Source organism: Phyllobates terribilis, unplaced genomic scaffold (genome assembly GCF_046119375.1).
Source record: "Phyllobates terribilis strain yellow unplaced genomic scaffold, ASM4611937v1 Scaffold_5__5_contigs__length_657084704, whole genome shotgun sequence".
Taxonomy (NCBI): Eukaryota; Metazoa; Chordata; class Amphibia; order Anura; family Dendrobatidae; genus Phyllobates; species Phyllobates terribilis.
In genome coordinates this window covers 196,617,176-196,640,369 of record NW_027362765.1, presented here as the reverse complement: position 1 = coordinate 196,640,369, position 23,194 = coordinate 196,617,176, and the positions used below count along the sequence as shown (strand labels likewise).

At 41.3% G+C, this 23,194-nt stretch overlaps 1 protein-coding gene across 1 annotated transcript in view; it reads left to right on the top strand.

Moving 5' to 3' along the window:
- DUSP3 (dual specificity phosphatase 3) overlaps nt 1-22,502 on the top strand; it is a 76,668-nt gene extending 54,166 nt beyond the window's left edge. The window contains exons 2-3 of the mRNA XM_073683658.1: nt 1,618-1,844; nt 21,357-22,502. Coding sequence (XP_073539759.1) covers nt 1,618-1,844; nt 21,357-21,562 — 433 coding nt within the window. The 3' untranslated portion in view covers nt 21,563-22,502. The remainder of the gene's footprint in view (nt 1-1,617; nt 1,845-21,356) is intronic.
- The last annotated feature ends 692 nt before the right edge of the window (nt 22,503-23,194 follow it).

Genomic DNA, 23,194 nt, shown 5'->3' with positions numbered 1-23,194 from the left:
TTAGTAGCGTTATAAGTGTGCCAAGCCACAGTACTCAAGTGTGGCACTCAGGGGAAAATTGACTTTTTTTTCCGGGAGGTTTTTTTTTTTTTGTATTTTGCCTTTCCGTTGCGGCGATATCAGCAGTCAAAGTATTTGGCATCCAGTTTGTTAACTCATTTGGTGGGTGTTATCAGACAGTTTTCACTGGGGTGTGTACTTCTTCCCCCTGTATGGTGCTGACCAATCATAAGCAGGCAGCAATACATAGCTTAGAGCAAGATTTTCAGTGTTTGTAATATAATGATATAGCGCTAATCTCCTAGTGTTACCTCCTGCATGATTAGAACGCACAGATGACTCACAGCTTTCACATAAGGTCTTTATGGGGGTAGCACAGTTGAGTTTAGCTGTGTCACATTACAAACCCTTTTATCAACTCTTCTCCTAGCACTGTCACCTCTGCTGTACTGTCCCTCCCCCTCACTGCCTGTAGGGAGATATGTCAGTAATTACAATTATGCCTGCTGTGCTCACCATAGGTTGCACTTGCTCTGCAGTGAGATCAGAGCAGGGTCTCGCTACATCTTTCACAGACTGATCCTTTGTGAGATATAATGACAGCCCTGATCTCACTACAGAGCAAGTACAAGTTTCTTGAGCACAGCAGAGATAGGTGAAATTACAGGAATCTCACACACTGAGAAACCTGCTTTTAGCTATGGTGGGGCGTGTTCTATCTCTAGTGTGTTTCTGCCTGCTTATGATTGGTCAGCATCATACAGGGGGAAGAAGTACACACCCCTAGCAAAATCTATCTTTTCATGCTCACTTGGACTTTAAGTTAACGCATTAGATGCCAAATACTTTGATTGCTATTATCTCCAAATAAAGAAAAAACTATTACATTGTGTGTCCAGTTCAACATGAAAAATTTGGTGAAAGATTGTCTTTTGTGATGTGCCACCAGACATTTTACATCCTAGAACATCCTTATTTTTACATTACTTTATTATATTGCTGTTCTTCTGATATTATAAATTATATGAATATTGCTAAAATATCAAAGAGTTTGTTCAGGACTGACATATTGATGACCTAACATTTGGAGTTGTCTTTTAATACAAACATTTGCTATTAGGAGTTCTTTTTTTTATGACTTGATACATAAGTAACCTATAGAATCTCCTTGTACGTTACCATGTAGCTATCCAAATACCTAATCAGTGTATCCCTAGGCACAATTTAAGCCCCAAATGGGCAAAGAATGTCTCCCATTCTTCACTGTCGGCAATAGACCCTTTCATGTAACCCTGTCTTGTCTCCATTTTGTCTCTACACTACAGCCCTCTCTGTCACATAGTATCCATATCCTCATTTTGTTTTTCTCTTGCAGTTTTGAGGAATTGCTTTGAGTTAGTTATTCTTGTTTTGAGACCATATGTTATAAGTCTGCTCCAGATTGTGAGGGGTCTGCTTGGGCTCTATAGGTTTCTGCAAATGCTGATAGTCATTCTGGTTTGGATTTCTTATGGGATTCCAGTTTCATTTCTTTCGCACGTGTACTGTAACCGATCCAATATTTCTGAGAAGCTGTTCATATACATCTATAATCCTTTTTTCTCTTTTGTTTTTTAGCTTCATTGCACAGAACATCATGAGACTGCAGCGCCTTGGGATAACACACATCCTTAATGCTGCCGAGGGGAATTCCTTCATGCACGTGAACACAAATACTGCCTTCTACAACGGCACAGGGATTACCTACCATGGCATTAAAGCCAACGATAGACCAAATTTTGACCTGAGCTCTTACTTTGAGGAAGCCTCTGACTTTATTGATAAAGCATTGTCACAAAAAGATGGTGAGTAGATACAAAAAAGGTAATTTAAGAATAATCTATACCCAGGGCATAGTACATAAGAAAGCTTGTTCTATAAGGTTGTTGCTGCGCAAGTAGTCATCTACCAAAGATGCATCCAGATACGGGTGCCTGGCTACTTCTGGGTATATGTACTGTAGCAGTGTGGACGATTTTCCCGATATTTAGAATAAGGCAAAAAGAGTTTATAAAAAACACCTGTAAATACCAGAAAAGTCACTCCAAGGTGTTGACTACAGTGATGGCTGCCTGGATTATATATATCTGCTCCTGCTTTCTTGTCTGTCAAACGGCATACAGGCATAACAGAGAAGGTGACTTTTAGTTCAGGGCAAGCATTACAATAGGCAATGCATGCTGGGAAGTGAGGAAAAGGAAGTTCACACACTTGTAGTGCTGGCAGAGTGCTGATGAAAAGGAACCAGTCGCTCAAAATGAGTAGATGGAAAGGATAAGGATAGTTCCTGGACTTATTAGACTGGTACGTTCACAAAAAGCTGTTTTACCTTGTTGGATGGGGTAGGTGGGGGCAGCAAGGCCATGTTTTTCTACAGGTTTTGTGTGCATTTTAGGACCACCTTGTTAAGTTGAAATTGCAGTGGTGAACTGATCGCTGGTCTTTAGAATAAATCTGGTCATTAGCTATTATGGCCTGGGGATAGCAGTGGTCCTCCATGTATTGTGACTGCCGCTGGGGAAATATAGTATTACAGTTGAATAGCCTGGTAAGTCATGTATATTAGGAAAGTCACGTCTGTGACGTCTGGTCTTAAGCGCTGAACACGGATTTCTCCTGGAAGTCAGATTCAATGTTTGGCGTTCCGGGGAAAGGAGAGCGTGAGAGGAGAGATATCGGTCCCCATTGTTTTCAGTGGTATTTGGGTTTTGGTTCAAGTTCGGGTACATTTCTGGTATGGGCTGGGTACCAGAACTCGAACTTCCATGGGTCTGCTCATCCCTACAGATGGGTTGTCTTTACCTAAGAAGCAGCAAAATAATATTTCTAAGGTGACAAAAGAGCAGAATTCAAATCCAACATGTTATTTTTGACTTACGGAAATTAATAATATATACAGTAGTAAGAAGTTTCAATGATTTCACGAAGGTTACATTTTTTAACTTATATATTTATTTTATATAGCGCCATTATTTCCACAGCACTTTACAGCTTTTATCATCATTGTCCCCATTGGGGCCAACAATCTAAATTTCCATTCAGTATGTCTTTAGAATGTATGAGGAAGCCCAAGAAAACACAGGGAGAACATACAAACTCCTTGCAGATGTTGTTGATGGTGGGATTTGAACCCAGGACCCCAGGGTTGTAAGGTTGTAGTGCTAACCACTGAGCCACCGAACAGAACACCCACATGTTCCATTAACATCCTGAGGGTGGCATTGCTGACGTGCCCCACGCTGGCGACATTCCACTGTTACAGGTTGTTCTTGTGCCCTGTCCTTCTCCTATGTATGATTTAGTTTAGAAGAATGAGGACAATAAGAAGTGAGTTGTGTAGGACTTGGAACGCCAGGACGGTTCGGTATGATTGTATGTTTCTGGGATCTTTCTACACTCCATACTAGGGAAGCCCTCTGTGAGATGACATCTAAGAGATGCGTCGGCTCTTCTGTTAATTAGTCACTGGAATACAGAAAGTTGGGTAATTAGGAATATTATAGTATCAGTTACTTGTCAGAATGGTAAATGTGACTTTGTACATAACAAGTGCTGAGAAAATTTAGTTTTATCAAGTAAATAAGGGATAAAGTACCCAGAAAAATCCAGCTCACAGACTAAGTCCAAAAAAGTGCATTTTATTTTCCAAGGTACATGAAGCAAAGATTAAAATTGTGTGTTTACAAAAAAAAGAATAGAGGCATCTTTTCGACTCGTTTCGAGCGGCAAGAGCTCTTTGATTTTGATTTTCTGCTTTCTCTATTGGATGTTGCGCCCTGCCCAGGTGCCATCCGTGATCCGGAAGTGTGGAACTGCAGGCGGTGAGCTGGATTTACTTCTGTGACTTTGAGGAATAAAGTACACCATCTTTGGAAGAAAAAAAACTGGATTTCTGGATTATTCAATCACTTATAAGTGGTAAATAAAGGGCGCAGGCATTTACCCATTATATTTTGTGGTGTATTATATCAAATATATCAAAGGGCACATCCTCTACAACTTCACGCTGGCCATACATGCGTCATGTCTCTCCAGATTCAACTGGAGTTTGATACTTTCCACTATTGGGAAAATGAACGATACCTTATTTTTTGTCTATAAGACACACTGGACTTTAAAGATAACCTGTCAGAACAAATTTGGAATCTAAAGTAAAGTAAAATTGATACATTTTGGTGAAGAAATGCGCTTTGTTATTCTTCTGTAATCAGCATTTGAAGTGTTAAAGCAGTGACCTGTCATTCAAAGACCGGCGGCAGCCGAAAGGGACGGGGAATCACGGAATCAGTCTAGTGGCATTCCTACCGGTTTTGGGATGGGTATGGAGTCGGGGATGGTAGCACCAAACCACATCTGTAATGACTAGCCAGAAAGCTCATAAATGGTTTCCTCTTGCTAAAAGTTGCATCTTATAAGTCCACAAAATTACTGTATATTTTACAATCTGAATTGTTTCCTTTGTAGTTGTTTATAATCAAAGACGGTCAGGACCAGATTATAGGGATTGCATCACCACTTTGGGGGACTTCCACTAAATCCCCTTTCTTACTAAATCCCCTTTCTTAAAGGGATTGTCCAGTTGTTGTTTTTTTTACTTAAATTTGAGTAATTGAGGCTGAAACAATTTTTGCAGTTGGGGTTGCATTAAATATTTTGTACTGTTTGACATTTATAGCTTCTTTGATTCCCTGCACATTCAAGTTTGAAGTGATATATTTCTTTATTTATCTCCCCTATATAGCACCATTAATTCCGCAGCGCTTTACAGACATCATCATCACTGTCCCCATTGGGGCTCACAATCTAAGTTCCCTAGTGTGAGAGGAAACTGGAGTACTCAGAGGACCCCGCACCGCAAAGCTGCAGTACTAACCACTGATACGCCGTGCTCCCCATAGTTTGTGTTCATGAATCTTAGCATGTCACTATATATTTTGTAAGTTTGTATCTGGATTAGTCTTGCATGGAGTGTATTTATCACAGAGGTGTCTGGTCTCGGTAATGTGAAACCTTTAAAGCAGGTTCCAGCACAGATAGTACCGAGAGGTTTGTTTAATGAGGCAGTATGGGTCCAGGTTTCAGGAATGGCTGGTAGAGATGGACGGGACCGGTTATTCCCATCCTCCAAACCGACAGGTGCAGCTGATTTAAAAAGGCAGTTGAGCTGCTCACAAATGTCTGAGTATAAAGGGGGAAACACCTCTGAGACTTGTGTCTGTGAATGAGAGGTAGTAAGACCTTTTGGTGTTGTTCTCTCTGACAGGACCTAAGAGATTGAGACTGGATTGTACTTTTAAACGGGTGAACCCGTATTGCTATTACATGAACTGGCTATTTTCTTCTATTTTTTTCTGTTTTCCTTCATGCTATAGGAAAAACTGTTTTGCTTTTCATTTTGGGCTGAAAGTTTATGAAGTTTAATAAACTTTCCTTTTTGAGCCAAGAAACTGCGTGCCTGTGTGAACGATGCCAACTGCCAAAGAGCTGAGTCCCTACAAGTATATAGTGGTATTCTGCATAAAGTATATAATGATGTTTACGTAAACTGTTTATGGCAGCATTATTTGTATATAAGGTATATAGTAGCATTATTTGCATGCACAGTACATATTTTGTACTAAAGTGAAATAATCCTATTCTAACAATGCACAAAGCGGTTTTTGATTAGGTTGTGGAGCAGAAATTGCTGGAAACTCTTCAAATCTTCATCAAAAACATCCAATTTCCGCACCAAAAACTCAGCAAAAAGACTCCATGGTTGACCCCATTACTTGCCCTTGTCCTCTACCACTTGAAGTCTGGCCCTAAACACCGTTATCTTTTAAGTTACCATGAAAAGTTCAAGTAATATTGCGCGGTTGAAAGGTGTTGAACAAACTGTATGAAGTACGGAATGACTCTCCTTCGTAAGACGAGGCATAAGTCCTAGGCTTCATTTATAGTCAGCCTTTCCATAAAGCTGCTGCCTGTATGTCTCTGCCAAGAGCGTCTGTTTCTATAAAACACATCTTTGCATCAGCTATAAATTGTGAAAATTGATTACCATTTTTTCCCACATTTCATTTTTCCATGTCTGAGCGTTCACACCAAGTCTGGATGGCGGTTTGTTAGAGAAGGGAGACATTTGTAAAATTAGCATATTCCATCTCTTTTGCCAGCCAACCATGAAATGTAGCTCTGCCAGAATATTGAATTTTAGTCTGAAACCTTGTGAATGGAAGTAATTCCAAATGGGTATGATGGGGTGTTAAGTTCGACAAGATAAGATATCATTGCTGCTATGATATTGGCTGTTATTATGGATTAATATATATATTTTATAACTCTGCAATTTTACTTTCACTAGCACTTTTACTTCCATTCTGATGATACAGACGATTTAGGACCCTCTATAAACTATATAGCCTTATTTGAGATCATATCATGGCAGCCAGAGAATGGCTTTATTACTTGCGCGAGGATCACATCGCAATCCTTGGACTGGCCGTCGGCTCTCCTGACCTGAGCGTGACAGCATGTATTTCTATGGAGTGGTCACACTCAGGTCAGGAGAGCCGACGACCAGTCCAAGGATTGCGATGTTATCCTCGGGCAAGTAATACGACCACCTGACTGCGCCCTTAGGGTAAAGATCTACCATAGCTGTTTTCTATTCATTTGCTTTGGTTCATGTGTAAAGGTTAATAATACGCTATGGACAGGTTTACAGATGGTGAAAAAAAATTTCGTTGAACATTTGTAGGTCTAGTTTAGGGGAAGCTATATTTTAGATTGAATGGCTATTTCTTTATAATGCTGCCTGTAACATAAGCAATTAATATGCCAGTAATTAGAAAGGCTTGTAACACTGACCATGTATTGACCGTAATCTTTGATCTTGGTGGTGACAAGGAAATCAAGTTATGTATTGTGGTGGTTAAAACCATTGACTTTTATGAGCAACTCCATGGCTCAAGGTGTCCTAAAACAAGCTTGAACAAATTTGATTTCCACCAAAACAAATGATCGTCCGATGAATTGATTGTTTTAGCCGACTTGATCCACCATTATCGTTTGGAACAAAATTTTCTGCGTTTGAATTTTTGGAATCTTTTGTTGTAGAACTGATATTTCCTTCAGTAAAGATCTTTCTATGGAAGAATATTCTTAGAAACATTGATTTTTTGTACTCCAAAAGATTATTTTTTTTTGGGAGGGTGGCAGTGACATTGAAGATGTAATGACTATAATGGCCTATATGGATTAATGATCATTCAGCAGGTGATCGATTGTTCAACCATCTGATGTGTATGGGCACCTTAAGTATCAATGTCAGGAACTATAGCTGGAAATCATTGATAAACCAGAGATTAAGAAGGATTTTGTTACGAAATACTGTACACTGATATAGTTATTCCACCGAATTGTTTACATCAGGGATGTCAAACTCAAATACACAGAAGACCAAAATTAAAAACTTGGACAAAGTCACGGGCCAACCTTGAAATGTGTTTAAAAAATGTCTACAATTGAGAACGTTTTTCCTTATCATCAAATATGAAGATGAAACTTTTCATATGGAAACAAACTTAGTCATTTTAATTAATAGATCTTAAAATAAAATTAGCACTTAATCACAAATGGGGCATAGTGGAATAATATAATATGTTATGTAAGATCAGTAAAAAGCATATGGCCTAATTTAAATATGTAATAACAAAGGATAAAAAACTATGAATTAATAAATAATCCAGATAATAAAATATGATGCCAACAAAAGTGCCCCCCAAACACAGTATGATATCCCCACAGTGAATTCCTCCACAGTACCGTCCACATGCACGTTATGATGACCTTACTGTACCCCCCAGCAAAGTATGGTGATCCATCACAGTATGATGTGATGCCCACTGTGATCCCCGCACAGACCTACACACAGTATAATGGGCCCCACATAGTCCTCCATACAGTATAATGGGCAACACATAGTCCTACATACAGTATAATGGGCCCCACATAGTCCTACATATAGAATAATGGGCCCCACATAGTCCTACATACAGTATAATGGGCCCTACATAGTCCTACATACAGTATAATGGGCCCCACATAGTCCTACATATAGTATAATGGCCCCACATAGTCCTACATATAGTATAATGGGCCCCACATAGTCCTCCATACAGTATAATGGGCCCCACATAGTCCTCCATACAGAATAATGGCCCCACATAGTTCTCCATACAGAATAATGGGCCCCACATAGTTCTCCATACAGAATAATGGGTCCCACATAGTCCTCCATACAGTATAATGGGTCCCACATAGTCCTCCATACAGTATAATGGGCAACACATAGTTCTCCATACCGTATAATGGGCAACACATAGACATCCATACAATATAATGGGCCCCTTATAGTTCTCCATAAAGCATAATGGGCCCCACATAGTCCTGCATATAGAATAATGGGCCCCACATAGTCCTACATGCAGTATAATGGGCCCCACATAGTCCTCCATACAGAATAATGGGCACCACATAGTCCTCCATACAGTGTAATGGGCCCCACATAGTCCTACATACAGTATAATGGGCCCCACATAGTCCTACATATAGAATAATGGGCCCCACATAGTCCTACATACAGTATAATGGGCCCCACATAGTCCTACATACAGTATAATGGGCCCCACATAGTCCTACATACAGTATAATGGGCCCCACATAGTCCTACATATAGTATAATGGCCCCACATAGTCCTACATATAGTATAATGGCCCCACATAGTCCTACATATAGTATAATGGGCCCCACATAGTGCTCCATACAGCATAATGGGCCCCACATAGTCCTCCATACAGAATAATGGGCCCCACATAGTCCTACATACAGTATAATGGGCCCCACATAGTCCTACATACAGTATAATGGGCCCCACATAGTCCTCCATACAGTATAATGGGCCCCACATAGTCCTACATACAGTATAATGGGCCCCACATAGTCCTACATATAGTATAATGGCCCCACATAGTCCTCCTTGCAGTATAATGGCCCAATATAGTCCCCGGTGTCAAGGGCCAAATATAATGACCCTGAGGGCCAGATTTGGCCCACGGGCCAGAGTTTGACGTGTGCTCTAGATGAGCAGTAGACTAAGCATAGTAATGTAATTAGATCCTTGACAATGATCTACAATACCTAATGCACAAATGTACGTATAGAAAACATTTAGATGAATAAACAGCAGTCACTTTTTACTGTTCCTCCATCTGCTCGTATTTAATTAACAGGGGTTATATGAGTGCAGAACTGCAAACCCAGCAGAATCCTGAGCAGGTAAATTGTGTAGCGCATATTTAGAGCGAAAAACATTTAATGCTTACTGTGTTTCAGAGAATATAAAGCTTAAAGGGGTTGTATGGGTTAGAAAAACTAATTTCCAGCTATAGCTGGACTTGTAAAATTGTCTTGCAAAAAATACTTACAAAAAGATTACACAGCTATTAGGACATTGATTTTCAAAGTAAATACAACAGCCTCATCTGGTATAAGAAATTTATTATTGTATATAGCTTGTATTGTGAAATCTGGAGACAGATAGACTTTAAACGGCTGGGCACCATTTGACAAACTTATTATTAAAGGAAATCTGCCACCATGCACTATGTAACCTGAGAGCAGCATGATTTATGGGGAGAGACCCTGATTCCAGTGATGTGTCACTTATTGTGCTGCTTGCTGTCATTTTGATAAAATCCCTGTTTTCCCTGCTGCAGTGGTGAATGCGAGATTATACAGAGCAGGAGGACTATATGGCAATAGACAGCGATTGCTGTAGTGATAATCTCCTGCTGATAAAACACTGGTTTTATTGAAACAACAACAACACAGTCTAGTAAGTGACATATCACTGGAATTAAGGTCTCAGCCCCTACATCATGCTGCTGTCAGATTACATAGCAAAAACCTGCAAATACTAATACAGAAACAACATTATACTCACAAGGTATCCTATAAACATTTCCACACTTAAACTCCATATAAGTTTCAATATAACAACATCTGGGCCCAAAAGACTAGAGTTTTTGTATCCAAACAGTAACTTTTATTAAACCTATATAGAAAAACACTTAAAAAAACACAGTGCTACTTAGAGAGGAGACATGACCCACATCACTAATCACTTCACCATATTACTAGGTTGCTAGGGTTTGTATGATATTAATAAAAGATGGCCATCAATAACCTTCTCCAATTCCTGCATAAAGTGCTCAGTGGAAACAAATTATATCCAATAATTGGTTAGTCCCCATGGCAAACGCCTGAAAGGGCTGAATGGGGGAATAGTGAAACCTTAAATCTCCCAGGTCTAAGCCATCTATACAATGGTCATACAGATAATAATCACCTTTCCACCCCTAAATGCTATACCTATATGGTCAATGTAAAAAAAGAGCTTACTAATTCGATAGAAGCGAGGGTGAAACGCGCGTAGGGGCGCGGGGACACACACTCCACATCTAACTCCTGATGTAAGTAATGTGACTATCGAATTAGTAAGCTCTTTTTTGACATTGACCATAGAGGTATAGTATGTGGATTGTGTCTCCTGTCTAAATAGCACTGTGTTATTTTAAGTGTTTTTCTATAGATGTTTAATAAAAATTACTGTTTGGATACAAAAACTCTGGTCTATTGGGCTCTTCTTTTGGGCCCAGATGTTATTATATTGAAACACTAATATAGGCAGTCAGTAAACTCAATAATAGAGCAAATGCATATGAAGAAAAAGGGGTGTACAAGTAGATGCAAATATTACTTAAAATTAGGGAAAGGGCATCCAAAAAGGCATATAACCTCCATTCATATACCGTATTTTTTGAACTATAAAACGCACCGGACCATAAGACGCACCTAGGTTTTAGAGGAGGAAAATAAAAAAATAAAAATTTAAGCAAAAAATGTGGTCATGATGCACTTTTAAGGGGGAGGGGGTCTTCTGCTGACACTGGTATAGAGGTAATGTCCCCCAATTCTGACAGTATCCCCCATCCTGGTATATATGTAGCCCTCCTTCCTTTTATACGTGGTCCCCATCCCCATCCTGGTATGCCTGGCATTCCTCCATCCTGGTATGCATGGCACCCCTCATCCTTATCCTAGTATGCATGGCACCCCTCATACCTATCCTGATATGCATGGCTCCCCTCATCCCTGTCATAGTATGCACTGTGCCCTCATCCCTGTCCTGGTATGCCTGGCACCCCTAATCCCTAACCTGGTATGCATGGCACCAATCATCCCTGTCCTGGTATGCATGGCACCCCTCATCCCTGTCCTATTATGCATGGCACCCCTCATCCCTGTCCTGGTATGCATGGCACCCCTAATCCCTATCCTGATATGCATGGCACCCCTAATACCTATCCTGGTATGCATGGCACCCCTAATCCCTGTCCTGGTATGCATGGCACCCTTATCCCTGTCCTGGTATGCATGGCACCCCTAATCCCTGTCCTGGTATGCATGGCACCCCTAATCCCTGTCCTGGTATGCATGGCACCCCTAATCCCTGTCCTGGTATGCATGGCACCCCTAATCCCTGTCCTAGTATGCATGGTCCCCCTAATCCCCATCATGCTGCGCATAAAAAAAAAATGAACACTCCTACTCGCCTTTCTTCTCTCCTCCAGCGCTGCATCCTGTCTGCCCGCACTGATCTCTCCATGTGAGCCGTGCATGACGTCACTGCCATGTGCGGCTCACATGGAGAGGTCAGCTGCCGGAAGTCACTGCTCCCCACGCCGGGACTGTGTGTGCGGGGAGCAGTGACTTCACTCTCCTTCATAGCCGGCACACAGCGTAGCCGCGCTGCGGCTGCTGCTGCCGGCTATCTCATGTGCCCGCTCATTAAAGGGCATGAATATTCACCCCCTCCCCACGCCCATGGGCGTGGAGAGAGGTTGAATATTCATGCCCTTTAACAGCTGGCACAGGAGATAGCCGGCAGCAGCCGCAGCGCGGCTACACTGTATACCGCTATTAAGGAGCATGAATATTCAGTGCTCCCCATGCCCCATGGGCGTGGGGAGCAGTGAATATTCATTTTCTTTAGCAGCTGGGACAGTGTAGGCTGCAGTAGGCGGCTGCTGCCTCCTGTGCCCCGCTCCTCCACCGATACCGCTCCCCCCACACCACACATAAATATACCCCCCCCCCCAACATTCGGACTATAAGACGCACCCCCCATTTTCCTCCAAAATTTTGGAGTAAAAAAGTGCGTCTTATAGTCCGAAAAATACGGTAAGTGATACTTTTTTCTTACATGGCACCTAAAACCCATATAACATACTTAAATATATTTGTCATACATGGGCAATACGTAGGGATCTTCTTAGTAGGATGGACCCTTGACCATAACTGGTTTAAAGTATAATTTTTGGATGTGATCTTTATTACCGTATATAAGAAAGATAATTTTACCTATATAAATGGAGGATATGTACCTTTTTGGATGACCTCTTTCATCGTTTGAGTAACTTATTGTTGAGAATACTTTGAGAAATTGGGCTTTAGCCTGTAAAGGAGTTGTCCATGGAAAATGAGTTATTTATCCACGAGATAGAAGATAAATCATTGAGTGGTGGGGATCTAACCATTGGGAAACAGAACAGGGAATTTTTAGCCCTGTTAGAATGGAGCAATAGTGTGCACAGCCGACCGCTGTTCCATTCATTCTTTATGGGGGGTGTTGTAAAAAGCTGAGTGCAGTGTTCATCAGCCCCATTAACAATGATTGGAGCCGCAGTTGAACAAGGGCATTGCCGCTCCATTCTAAAGCCCCCGTCTCACATAGCGAGATCGCTGCTGTGTCACGCTGCTGATCGCTGCAAAGTGTCCTGGACCATTTTTTGGTCGTTGCCCTCCCGCTGGTCAGCACACATCGCTGTGTGTGACCAGCGGGAGCAGAGATCAGGCTGGTAACTATGATAAACATCGGGTTACTAGGGGCACACGCGCACTTAGTAACCCGCTGTTTATCATGGTTACGAGCCTGCTAAAGTGAGCGGAAACCTCCCGCTCACCGTAGCAGTGTGGTAACCATGATAAACAACGGGTTACTAGGTGCGAGTGTACCCCTAGTAACCCGATGTTTATCATGGTTACCAGCCTGCTCCTGCTTCAGCAGGCTGGTAACCGGAGCAGGACATCGTGGAAAGATTCTTTCCAGGATGTCGCTGCTCCCCTGATCGTTGGTGAGCCTGCCTGTTTGACAGCTCACCAGCGACCACATAGCGATGCAGCAACGATCCCTGACAGGTCGTATCGTTGTCGGGATCTCTGTAGCGTCGCTAAGTGTGACGGGGCCTTAACAGAGACACAAGTTCCTCTTTCTGCTGATTGTCGCATGTGCCAGTGGTTGGACCACACCAATAAACAATTTACTCACTTTATGATTGATGATAACTTGTATTGATCGGACACCCCCTTTAAGTGCAGATTGTTAAGTATGGAGCTTGTACAGAGGCCCTTGAAGTTCCTACAGTTTTACATTATGAACTGTAGATACTACAGGTGTTCTTGTATGGTGCCACCATACACCATGGTATTCTCTTCAAGAAACCATTTTGAAATCTGCATAGAATTAGAGCATTACAGTGGCTGATATGGATTCATAGATTTCTAGAATATCCCATTCCCCGGTGAGCCGAGATCTAAGATATTGTTTGGTGGGGTCCTTATCTGGGCCTGCCTTTGACATGGCAAAGAACTGTGTTTACAAGTTTCATTACATCACATTATGTCAAATTTTTGTTTCAAAACAGCCTGGAGATTTAATATTTTTTTAATTTAAACCTGAAATGCACTCATGGACCACAGTGTTCCCAGCTTGTTCATGTGAACAGGGCTGAACTGCATTGCCAGTCACAGCAGTGTAGCCTCATGGTTGCTTTCTCAGGTCTGCGATGTTTCTGGACCTGAGTTCTGGTTTTAGGACTCCTACACATTCCATGTTTACGGGCTTGCCTAAGGATTTAACATTCAATCCTTTTATCATAAAATACCTTTCTAGTTTTACAATGTTCATGTAAAGTTTATCTTTATTATTAAATTTTCTCTGAAAGGCTCAACTTGTCCAACAGATTTGTAGTCATTTTTAGCCCTATTCCTGTCCTTGTCAACTGTGAGCTTTCATTTATCACTTCCTTTGGCTACTACTTCACTGGATGAAGGCTTCTATCTCCCCCATCTGCCCAGCCATCTGTACATGTTTATAATGTGCTATTGTGATAAGAATGAATCGTTGTGCCAGCATAATATATAACATTGCTGTAATGAATGGACAGCTAAGTGCCGTGTCTCGGTCAGATGGTTGCTAGAAGATGAGAGTGAGGAATTGCGTAGTCTGCTGAGAGTGCCATCAGCTCCAGATGTTTAGCACATAGGAAACTGGTCATGCATGAATCATAGGACCATACTCTTCTAGAACTCATGGCCAATAATGGGGGTGGGGAATAATCGGGAATCTAGATTTCTAAGCTATAGTAAAAGGACTATTGCCCATCCTGATTTGCATTTCATCATCACATGTACGGTAGTTTGTTCATGACAACCATGTCCACGCTTGTACAATTGGAGCTGGTTGCATCTAAGATGTTTGATGGAAATGCTCCAGACAGATTTGCAATTACCCATAATGGGTACCAGTCTGTGAAAATCAGACTGCACTTGGATGTCATCCCAGTGCAGTCTGATTTTTTTCCATGGACACATGGACTTGCATTGACGATTTTTACCCGACCCTTGGATCAAAATCGGACATGTCTCCGCAAAAAATCGCTGACATATGAAGGGCCCCATAGACAGGTATCACTGCTATCGTGAAAGCCACAAATGGCACTCGTGCGCAAAAATCGGACATCCGAATGAGGCCTTATTGGTCGGACCCACTCCCTGATAACCACACTCCTATTTCTGCAATATTGTAATATAACTAGCGAATGGCAAGAGGAAGTAGCAAAATTTTACCCACATTGCAACATGTGCTTTCAATCTTTATTTTGGAAGGACCTTTTGTCTGTCACAGCAAAATGAGATAAAACTGAACCGATATGAATCTAACCTTTCATGAAGATAACTTCCAGGGTAAATGTGCCTGAAAAGAAATGTGGTTCTCAGGAAAAAAGCTGCCTCATTTTGTCGCGTTGGCACAGAGGAGATTTCAGCGGGATCCTGGATCATTTGCAGAACAGGCGTACTTTAGTAGCATTTATACCATTGAGCATTTGCATTTTCCACACTCTTTCTTCATGTCACTGCCTTTGACTCTTGTTAGAATCCCATTATACAGTTGAGTCTTCAGTTTGCAGCCAATATCCAGTGTAGCCCGGCTCCATTTCCTAGCGAGCAGCCTCTTTTAAATGGTGTAATATTGAGTTTTATCAGTTCTGCAGAACATTGGCTGCATATAAATGATAGTGAAGCGTTCTGCGATGTACTCACTAGAAAGTATAGCTATAATAGTTTGACTTGGGAATTATCTACTATGAAATACAAGCTCTACAAAAATAATGAACAGTCGACTTTGCTTCAAAGTGACACATAAAAGAGTCAAATGGAAGATAGTAGCCACCAACTTCACTTCACACAGTGGTTCTTATCTAGAAAAGGCAGATGAATGCCGCAGAAAGGTTAGCCGTAGCGGTACCAATGTGCCAAGTCAATTTTGGTTGATGATATAATAAACAGAGAATAAAAGCCAAGACTGTATATCAGGGATGTCAAACTCAAACACACAGAGGGCCAAAATGAAAAACTCGGACAAAGTCATGGGCCAACCAGTATACAGTGTAATGGGCCCCGCACAGTCCTCCATACAGAATAATGGGCACCACATAGTCCTACAAACAGTATAATGGCCCCACATAGCTCTCCATACAGTATAATGGGCTCCACATAGTCCTCCATACAGAATGAGCCCCTCATAGTCCTCCAAACATAATGGCCCCATGTATCTTTCCATACAGTATAGTGAGCCCCACACAGTCCTCCATAGAGAATAATGGCCACCACATAGTCCTCCAAACAGTATAATGGCCCCACATAGCTCTCCATACAGTATAATGGATCCGACATAGTCCTCCATACAGAATAATGGGCACCACATATAGTCCTCCATACAGAATAATGGGCCCCACATATAGTCCCCCATACAGAATAATGGGCCCCTCATAGTCCTCCAAACATAATGGCCCCATGTATCTTTCCACACAGTATAGTGGGCCCCACGCAGTCCTCCATAGAGAATAATGGGCACCACATAGTCCTCCATACAGAATAATGGGCCCCACATAGTCCTCCATACAGTATAATGGGCCCCACACAGTCCTCCATACAGAATAATTGGCTCCTCATAGTCCTCCAAACATTATAATGACCCCATATAGCTTACAGTATAATGAACTCCACAAAGAAGACAGAATAATGGCCCCACATAGGGGTGGTGGTTCTGGTTTTGCGGGCCAAATATAATCACCTTGTGTGCCAGATTTGGCCATATATGCTGTATATGATCAGGGTATGATGTTATTTGGATGACTAACTGGATGGTCAAAATCATCACTTGGACATAAGTGACCTTTGTAACCACTTTGTTTTGTCCAGGATTTAAGTCACTAACCTTGACCCTAAGATCAGACCACTAAATTAATTCACACGATTAAACCTAAAGCATTGCCCATGGTTGGTCGCATCTTCATAAAGTATTCCTCATGTGGTCCAGGCACACATTGGGCAACAAAGGGCAGCATCCATTATCAGGATATAGATGTGAGGACACTAGGAACATTGGATGAGATAGGAGAGAGGAAGGCATAGGGTGGACGCCAGGATATTGTCTTGATGCCAAGCTGAACCTGAACTAGGTATGTTCAAACCCTGTCTGAGTTCCATAAATACCTGGTTGGGAGATGTCAATCTACACTAATTCACTTAGGAAAGGTCAGATCAACCTTGCCAGATGGAATAGCATCTCTGTTGGTTTTGGCCTGTCCATCAAGAGTCTCAAGTCTTTGAAACCACCTACCTGACTATGAGCACTTCAAATGCAAAGCTGACAATCTCAACCTTGACAGCCCGTGGGACAACTGCTGTTATAGCATAGTCCAAAATGTCTCTGCCCTCTTTATTGTACCAATATCTATGAGATCAAAATCGGGCTCCTGAGCCATTTCAAAATATAGTCATTTTTATGTGGCTGTCTGCCAACGAGGGAACTTTATAGGCCACATTTAACTATTGGATCAGCTAACAAAAGTCTTCCTTAACTATGTAAAAATCACAGGGTGTCCTAAGGAGGGTTGGAACATCTACAGAGGTGCGTGATCCATCTCTATGACTCAGCTTGTCTGTCCTTTGTTTGCTTTTTTCCCACACTACATTGTGGTAAATCAGAGGGAAATTACTTTATATCAATTAAATTATCCCAGCAAGTCATTTACCCAGTCGTAAATTAATTCCAACTTCATGTTTTTTTTCTATATGGCAACAACTAGTGCAGTCATTGTTTATGGACTTGCCAAATGTCACTGTGAGAGTTGTTCGGGCCTCCGAAATAGAAAAGTAATTGTCACATTAAATAAACATTAACCAAATGACAACATTACATCAAACACACAATTCAGCCGCAGAGGCGGCCACACGCAGTCATCTTCATTACCGAAATACCGACGTCCCCGATATGTTTTTTCTATACTTGTATTCTTTCCTGTGCAACGTGTGAATATCAGCAATAATTAAATTCCAAGTCTGACAGGCCAATTTACTCTCTGTTTATTGCTGCTGTTGCAAGTGGCGGGCACATAACAGCTATGTTTTCAGTTTGTGAACTGACTTGGGAGTGCAAATTCATTTTCTGATATCAAGACGAGTTATAACTTGCAGAGCCAGTTCAGTTTATTGAAATTCTGGTGTTGAATTGTAGAAGGCATCATTTTTACTGCCAGGTCAGTACATATTTCTTGTGTTTATTGGCAACAGTATGAACCAAAATGGACGACTTAGGAGATCAAGAGAAATTCCTATGCCATGCACATAGAATACAAAAAAATGACAGATATACTTGAAAACCTAGGTGCATTAAATGCAGCTTGCAATGCATCACTCATAGTCAATGGTCAACCGCTTGTCTGTTTCTAACCCTACCCAAATGTACACATGAACAGGATTCTTACATAATTACTGTCAATGAACATTCTTCTGTACTTCTAGAATTTATGGCCCCCATATATATTATACTAACGTAGGCAGAACTCACCGATATTAATGAGTTCGACCGACTGTCTAATATGTATGAGGTCCCACGACAGATTACTGTGTTGGAGTTAAGGATCCAGCATGTTTGATTTTGGACTACCGATCTTTTTGTTCTCTAGAGATATGCCACCGCCCGAGATGTCTCTTTTCATAGAAATCACGGGAGTATGGATTGGTGGACCGGTGGAAGTTCGGGTTCTGGTACCCAACCTGAACTTTATTTCCAAGTTTGGTTCAGGTACCAGAACAGTACCTGAACTACAACCAGAACCCTAACCCCACTGAAACTAAAGGCTACCCAAACTGGGAATGGAAAAAAACATTCATCTGCCCTGGCCCTATTGCTCATCTGCCTTTGCCCCATTGCTCATCTGCCTTGGCCCCATTGCTCATCTGCCTTGGCTCCATTGAATAACATTGATCTGAGTGCTGTCAGTGTGCAAATACGATCATGTGACCGGGCTCTTAGACTAAATTTAATTCACCAACGAAGGAGAACGAGATAGACACTGACTTTGTTAGTGGAACAGCCACTTTAGGGTTGGCCATTTTTTAAATCAGACCTGTTATGTACACAAACTATGGCCATGACGGCCTCCGTGTTAAGCACCATGTATTCTTCTGAATTGCTAATGGGAGTAGTTGCTGCCTGCTATTGCATGCAGTATTCTGGTATATAAAGCGGACCAAACTGACGCATTCTGCAATTAATTTCTGCAAGAACCAAAATCATTTGTTTGCACTGGCAAATAGATTATTATTGGTGTCTTGTCCATTGCGCACATGAACAGTACATTGGCTGAACATGCAGCTGTCTGAAGAAGACAGGATTTTTCACAATTATCTTATCTTATATCAAATGTAGAAAAGAAGACCATGTCACTCCAAAAAGGTTGATATGGACCACATTTCTTGGTGTATTTTCCTCTTGCTTTTGGACTTCACTTGAAATGCTGCAGCTTTCTTTTCTGTTCAAATAAACAAAATGATCCATCCCCCCCTTTCCAAAATAAAACCAATTAGTGGGGAAGCCAGTGGGTTTAAACATTGGTGTGGCTATTGGTCTCTTTTTAGATGTTATAGTGACATAACTGTTGAGTGGAATCCTTATGTTTGTAAGAGTGGAATCCATTACTCAATGATTGTCACTAGTCTTTGTGCTACTATAGAAGAGTTTGCATTATACCCCATTCTAAACACATCCAGGATCTCCATTAAATTCAAGAGTCAAATTAATAATGTAGAGCAGGTGGTCATTAGATTTGGTTCAAATTGATCCTATTTCATCAGCCATACAGTTGTCAGTGGCCAGTGGATGGGAGAGGGAGTGCCATCTCTTACCTGGCAATGTCCGCGGCTCCTTTTGATTAGTCTGCCTGGCGTGACGTCATATATGTGTCACGCCACAACCATGACGTCATGTCATGCTGGCTAATCAGAAGGAGCTGCGGATGCTGCCAGATGAGAGTCGATACTCTCTGCAATTCCAGTAGCCACAAACAGTCGTGGCTGATGGAAGAGACTTGCAAATTGTGGTAATTTTTGCAACTTTTGTGATAATTCCAAAGGAGTTCTTTGTCAGAGATTCCTACATTATCCTTACAGAAGAAACTTATGGGCAAGAAACCTAATAATCATAGCTGATTCCTGGGGGTTACTGGAGCCAGACCCATGATGATCAGTTGATTGTTAGGAGTCCTAAGAGAACAGGTTGTCTGTATAATACAACTTCTTAATTTCACATAGTGTCTGTGGTCGGTTTTTCTTCCTCCAACTGATCTAAACCAATTGAAACAATGACATTTGATATACATCACCAATTGACTTAAGTGATATAAAAATGATTAAAAAAAAACCTCCCAGATTATTGTGAAGTCAAGTGTCTGGTTTAGTTCCACTGAAATTAATAAAAACCATGTAAGGGCTCATGTATAGGGTCCCAAATGGGTTATGTGCCTTATTTACAGGTGGAGTATGCCACCATTTTTTTGTTGCATTTGTAGGGAGTATGACCGAATGAACCTTTACAGAAAAATTGGAAGCACATGGAGGTACATTAGAGTCTCTGTGTACTTCTATATTGATGAATAGCATAAAATGAGGATGATGCCCCAGGTAGTACGCTGGAGGTGAGGACCCTTCACTATACTGGAGTTAACAAGGACCTGTTCACTTTACATAAGCGATATACTCGTATGTGTAACACACATGGGGAAGGAGAAGGGTTCCCGTTACTTCTGCCCAGTTTCCAAATGTAGGATCCCTAATCAGAGATTTAAAAGGCCTAGATTATTACAAGGGATGGAGGCCTCTCATATGAGGAGAGATTGGAAAAGTTGGGCTTGTTTAGCTTAGAAAAAAGACGCCTCAGAGGAGATCTCATTTACATGTATAAATATATGTGTGGTCAGTACAGAGGACTAGCACATGACTTATTCCTTCCAAAGACCATATAAAGGACCAGGGGGCACTCATTACAGGTGGAAGAAAGGCGATTCCGGCAGCTAAACAGGAAAGGGTTCTTTACAGTTAGAGCAGTCAGACTGTGGAATGCCCTACCACAAGAGGTAGTAATGGCAGACACAGCTTGTAAAAAAAGGGCTGGACGATTTCCTCGATACACATAACATTGGGGGTTACAGTTAATTTAGGAAAAAATGTACAGTTGGTGAAGGAAGGTTGAACTTGATGGACCTAAGTCTTTTTTCAATCTATGTAACTATGAGGTGCACCAGTTACTGAAACCTCAAATAAGTGGAAAATATGTGACTTCACAGCCTTCCCCTTAATGAATCTTCTCATCCGGCTATGCAATAACGCCCACAGGGTGTTTTTTTCCATAACATAGCACAATGTACCTCTATGGCAGCCGTGTCGTACACATGAGCCCTCAGGGTATGTCCTCATGGGACATATGAACACTTTCTTGTCGATATGTCATAAACCTCCCAGATGAGAGGATTTCTTCAAGTGTTACTTAGCCCAAACTTCTCACTTCATTCTCTTCTGCTTACAGGTCGGGTGTTTGTCCACTGCCGTGAGGGTTACAGCCGTTCACCCACGTTGGTCATAGCTTACCTCATGCTGCGTCACAAGATGGATGTAAAAACCGCGGTCTCTACAGTGAGACAAAAAAGGGAGATTGGCCCCAATGATGGTTTCCTGAAGCAGCTTTGTCAGCTCAATGAAAAACTAGTGTCGGAGGGCAAAATCAAGTGTTGATTATAGCAAATACCTACAAGTACAATGTGTTCCCACAGCAGGGATATCAACATGGAACCATCCTCTAAACTATGTGTAGGCAGCCATCTCTGTTGCTTTTCTGTTAGTTTGGAAACCGTTATGAGCCATGAGGCACTCTGTACTTCGCGGCTCGCTGGTGTTACTAATTTCTGGTGCACTTATTGGGTACTTTTTTGGCTTATCAAATGGATGCCTTCACCGAGTGTAGGAGGTGGGTTCCCTTCATAAAGCAGCAAACATGAAAAGCAGGAAGGGATCTCCCAGTGGTTCAGTGTTGTCCTGACGTAGTTGAGTTGCCAAATATTTTTGGCTTTACTTTTTTAGAGTTTAAAGGAACCATTTTAATTTGGTTTATTTTTTAAATTGTGATATTTGCTATTACCGAAAAAAATGTATACGAACCACTCCTATGCCTGAGGGGTGACCCATCTTCTCTGTTTCATTGTGATCAGCATGACCCATTGCCTTCCAACATTGATTTTGCTCACTGTCATTTATCAATCTAAGCCTTTTCTGTTTTTCTAGTAAAGTTTTCCTATGATGTTTTAGGGTCTATGTATCAAAACAGTTTATAATGTTCTGTTTCAGATATATACTAAAGCTGCTTCAACGTGTAAAAAAATACATATATCAGTGATTAAAGTTACAGGTCACTTGCAGTCATTTTTGCCATAGGGACAGTGAAGCTCTAACTGTTTGGCAATATTTTATGTCCGCTATTATAGCACATGGAGGGAGATTGCAGCGCTACATGCCAGGGTGATAGCTATAAAATGTTGTCATAGGGACACAGAAAATAGTCTTCTATCGCTGGTATGATTTTCTTAAAGTTGTTTTCACAGTGTTTTAGTGTGTACATGTATTATCTCTATATTTTACTTTATCAATATAAAATACTCTATTATAATGTTAAAACATACAGTGAAATCTTGTGCAAAAGTTTTTCTATTTTTAGTTGTTAAGAGATTCCTCCATACAATTACTATATTATTACACACCCCATGAAAGGAACATTCACACTTCCCAATAATCACAAATTTTTGAGAAGTTGTAAGAATTGGTCAGTGTTAACAAAGAAGAAGATTAACAATAGAACTATCTTGTTACATTGATCACCACTTGTGACTCTGCACTAGTGATGAGCAAGTATGTTTTCTTAACCCTTTCGGCGAGTATACTCGGGAGAGTACCGAATATCTTCAGCGTACTCGGTGATATGTTTGAATCGCTCCCGTGTGCATGATTTGCGACTGTTTTTCAACAGCTTTAATACATGTGAGGAATGCTTGTTTCTTTCGCATTCCTCACATGTATTAAAGCTGTCAAACAGTTGCAAATCATGCACACGGGAGCGATTCAACCATATCACCGAGCAGCTGTAAATACTCGGAGCTCGGCCCGAGCATACTCGCCGAAAGGGTTAACGAAACATACTCGCTCATCACTACTCTGCACATAAACTGTTTTCGATGGTAACATTGATAAATGTGAATTCTGTTCAGTGACATTTACACAAGACATTGCTGCCAAGAGTACAGCCTGGTCCCGGCGTTCTTTGCTGTGGACTTCATCCGCCATATCTCAGGGGCTTTTTGGGAAGTATAGAACACA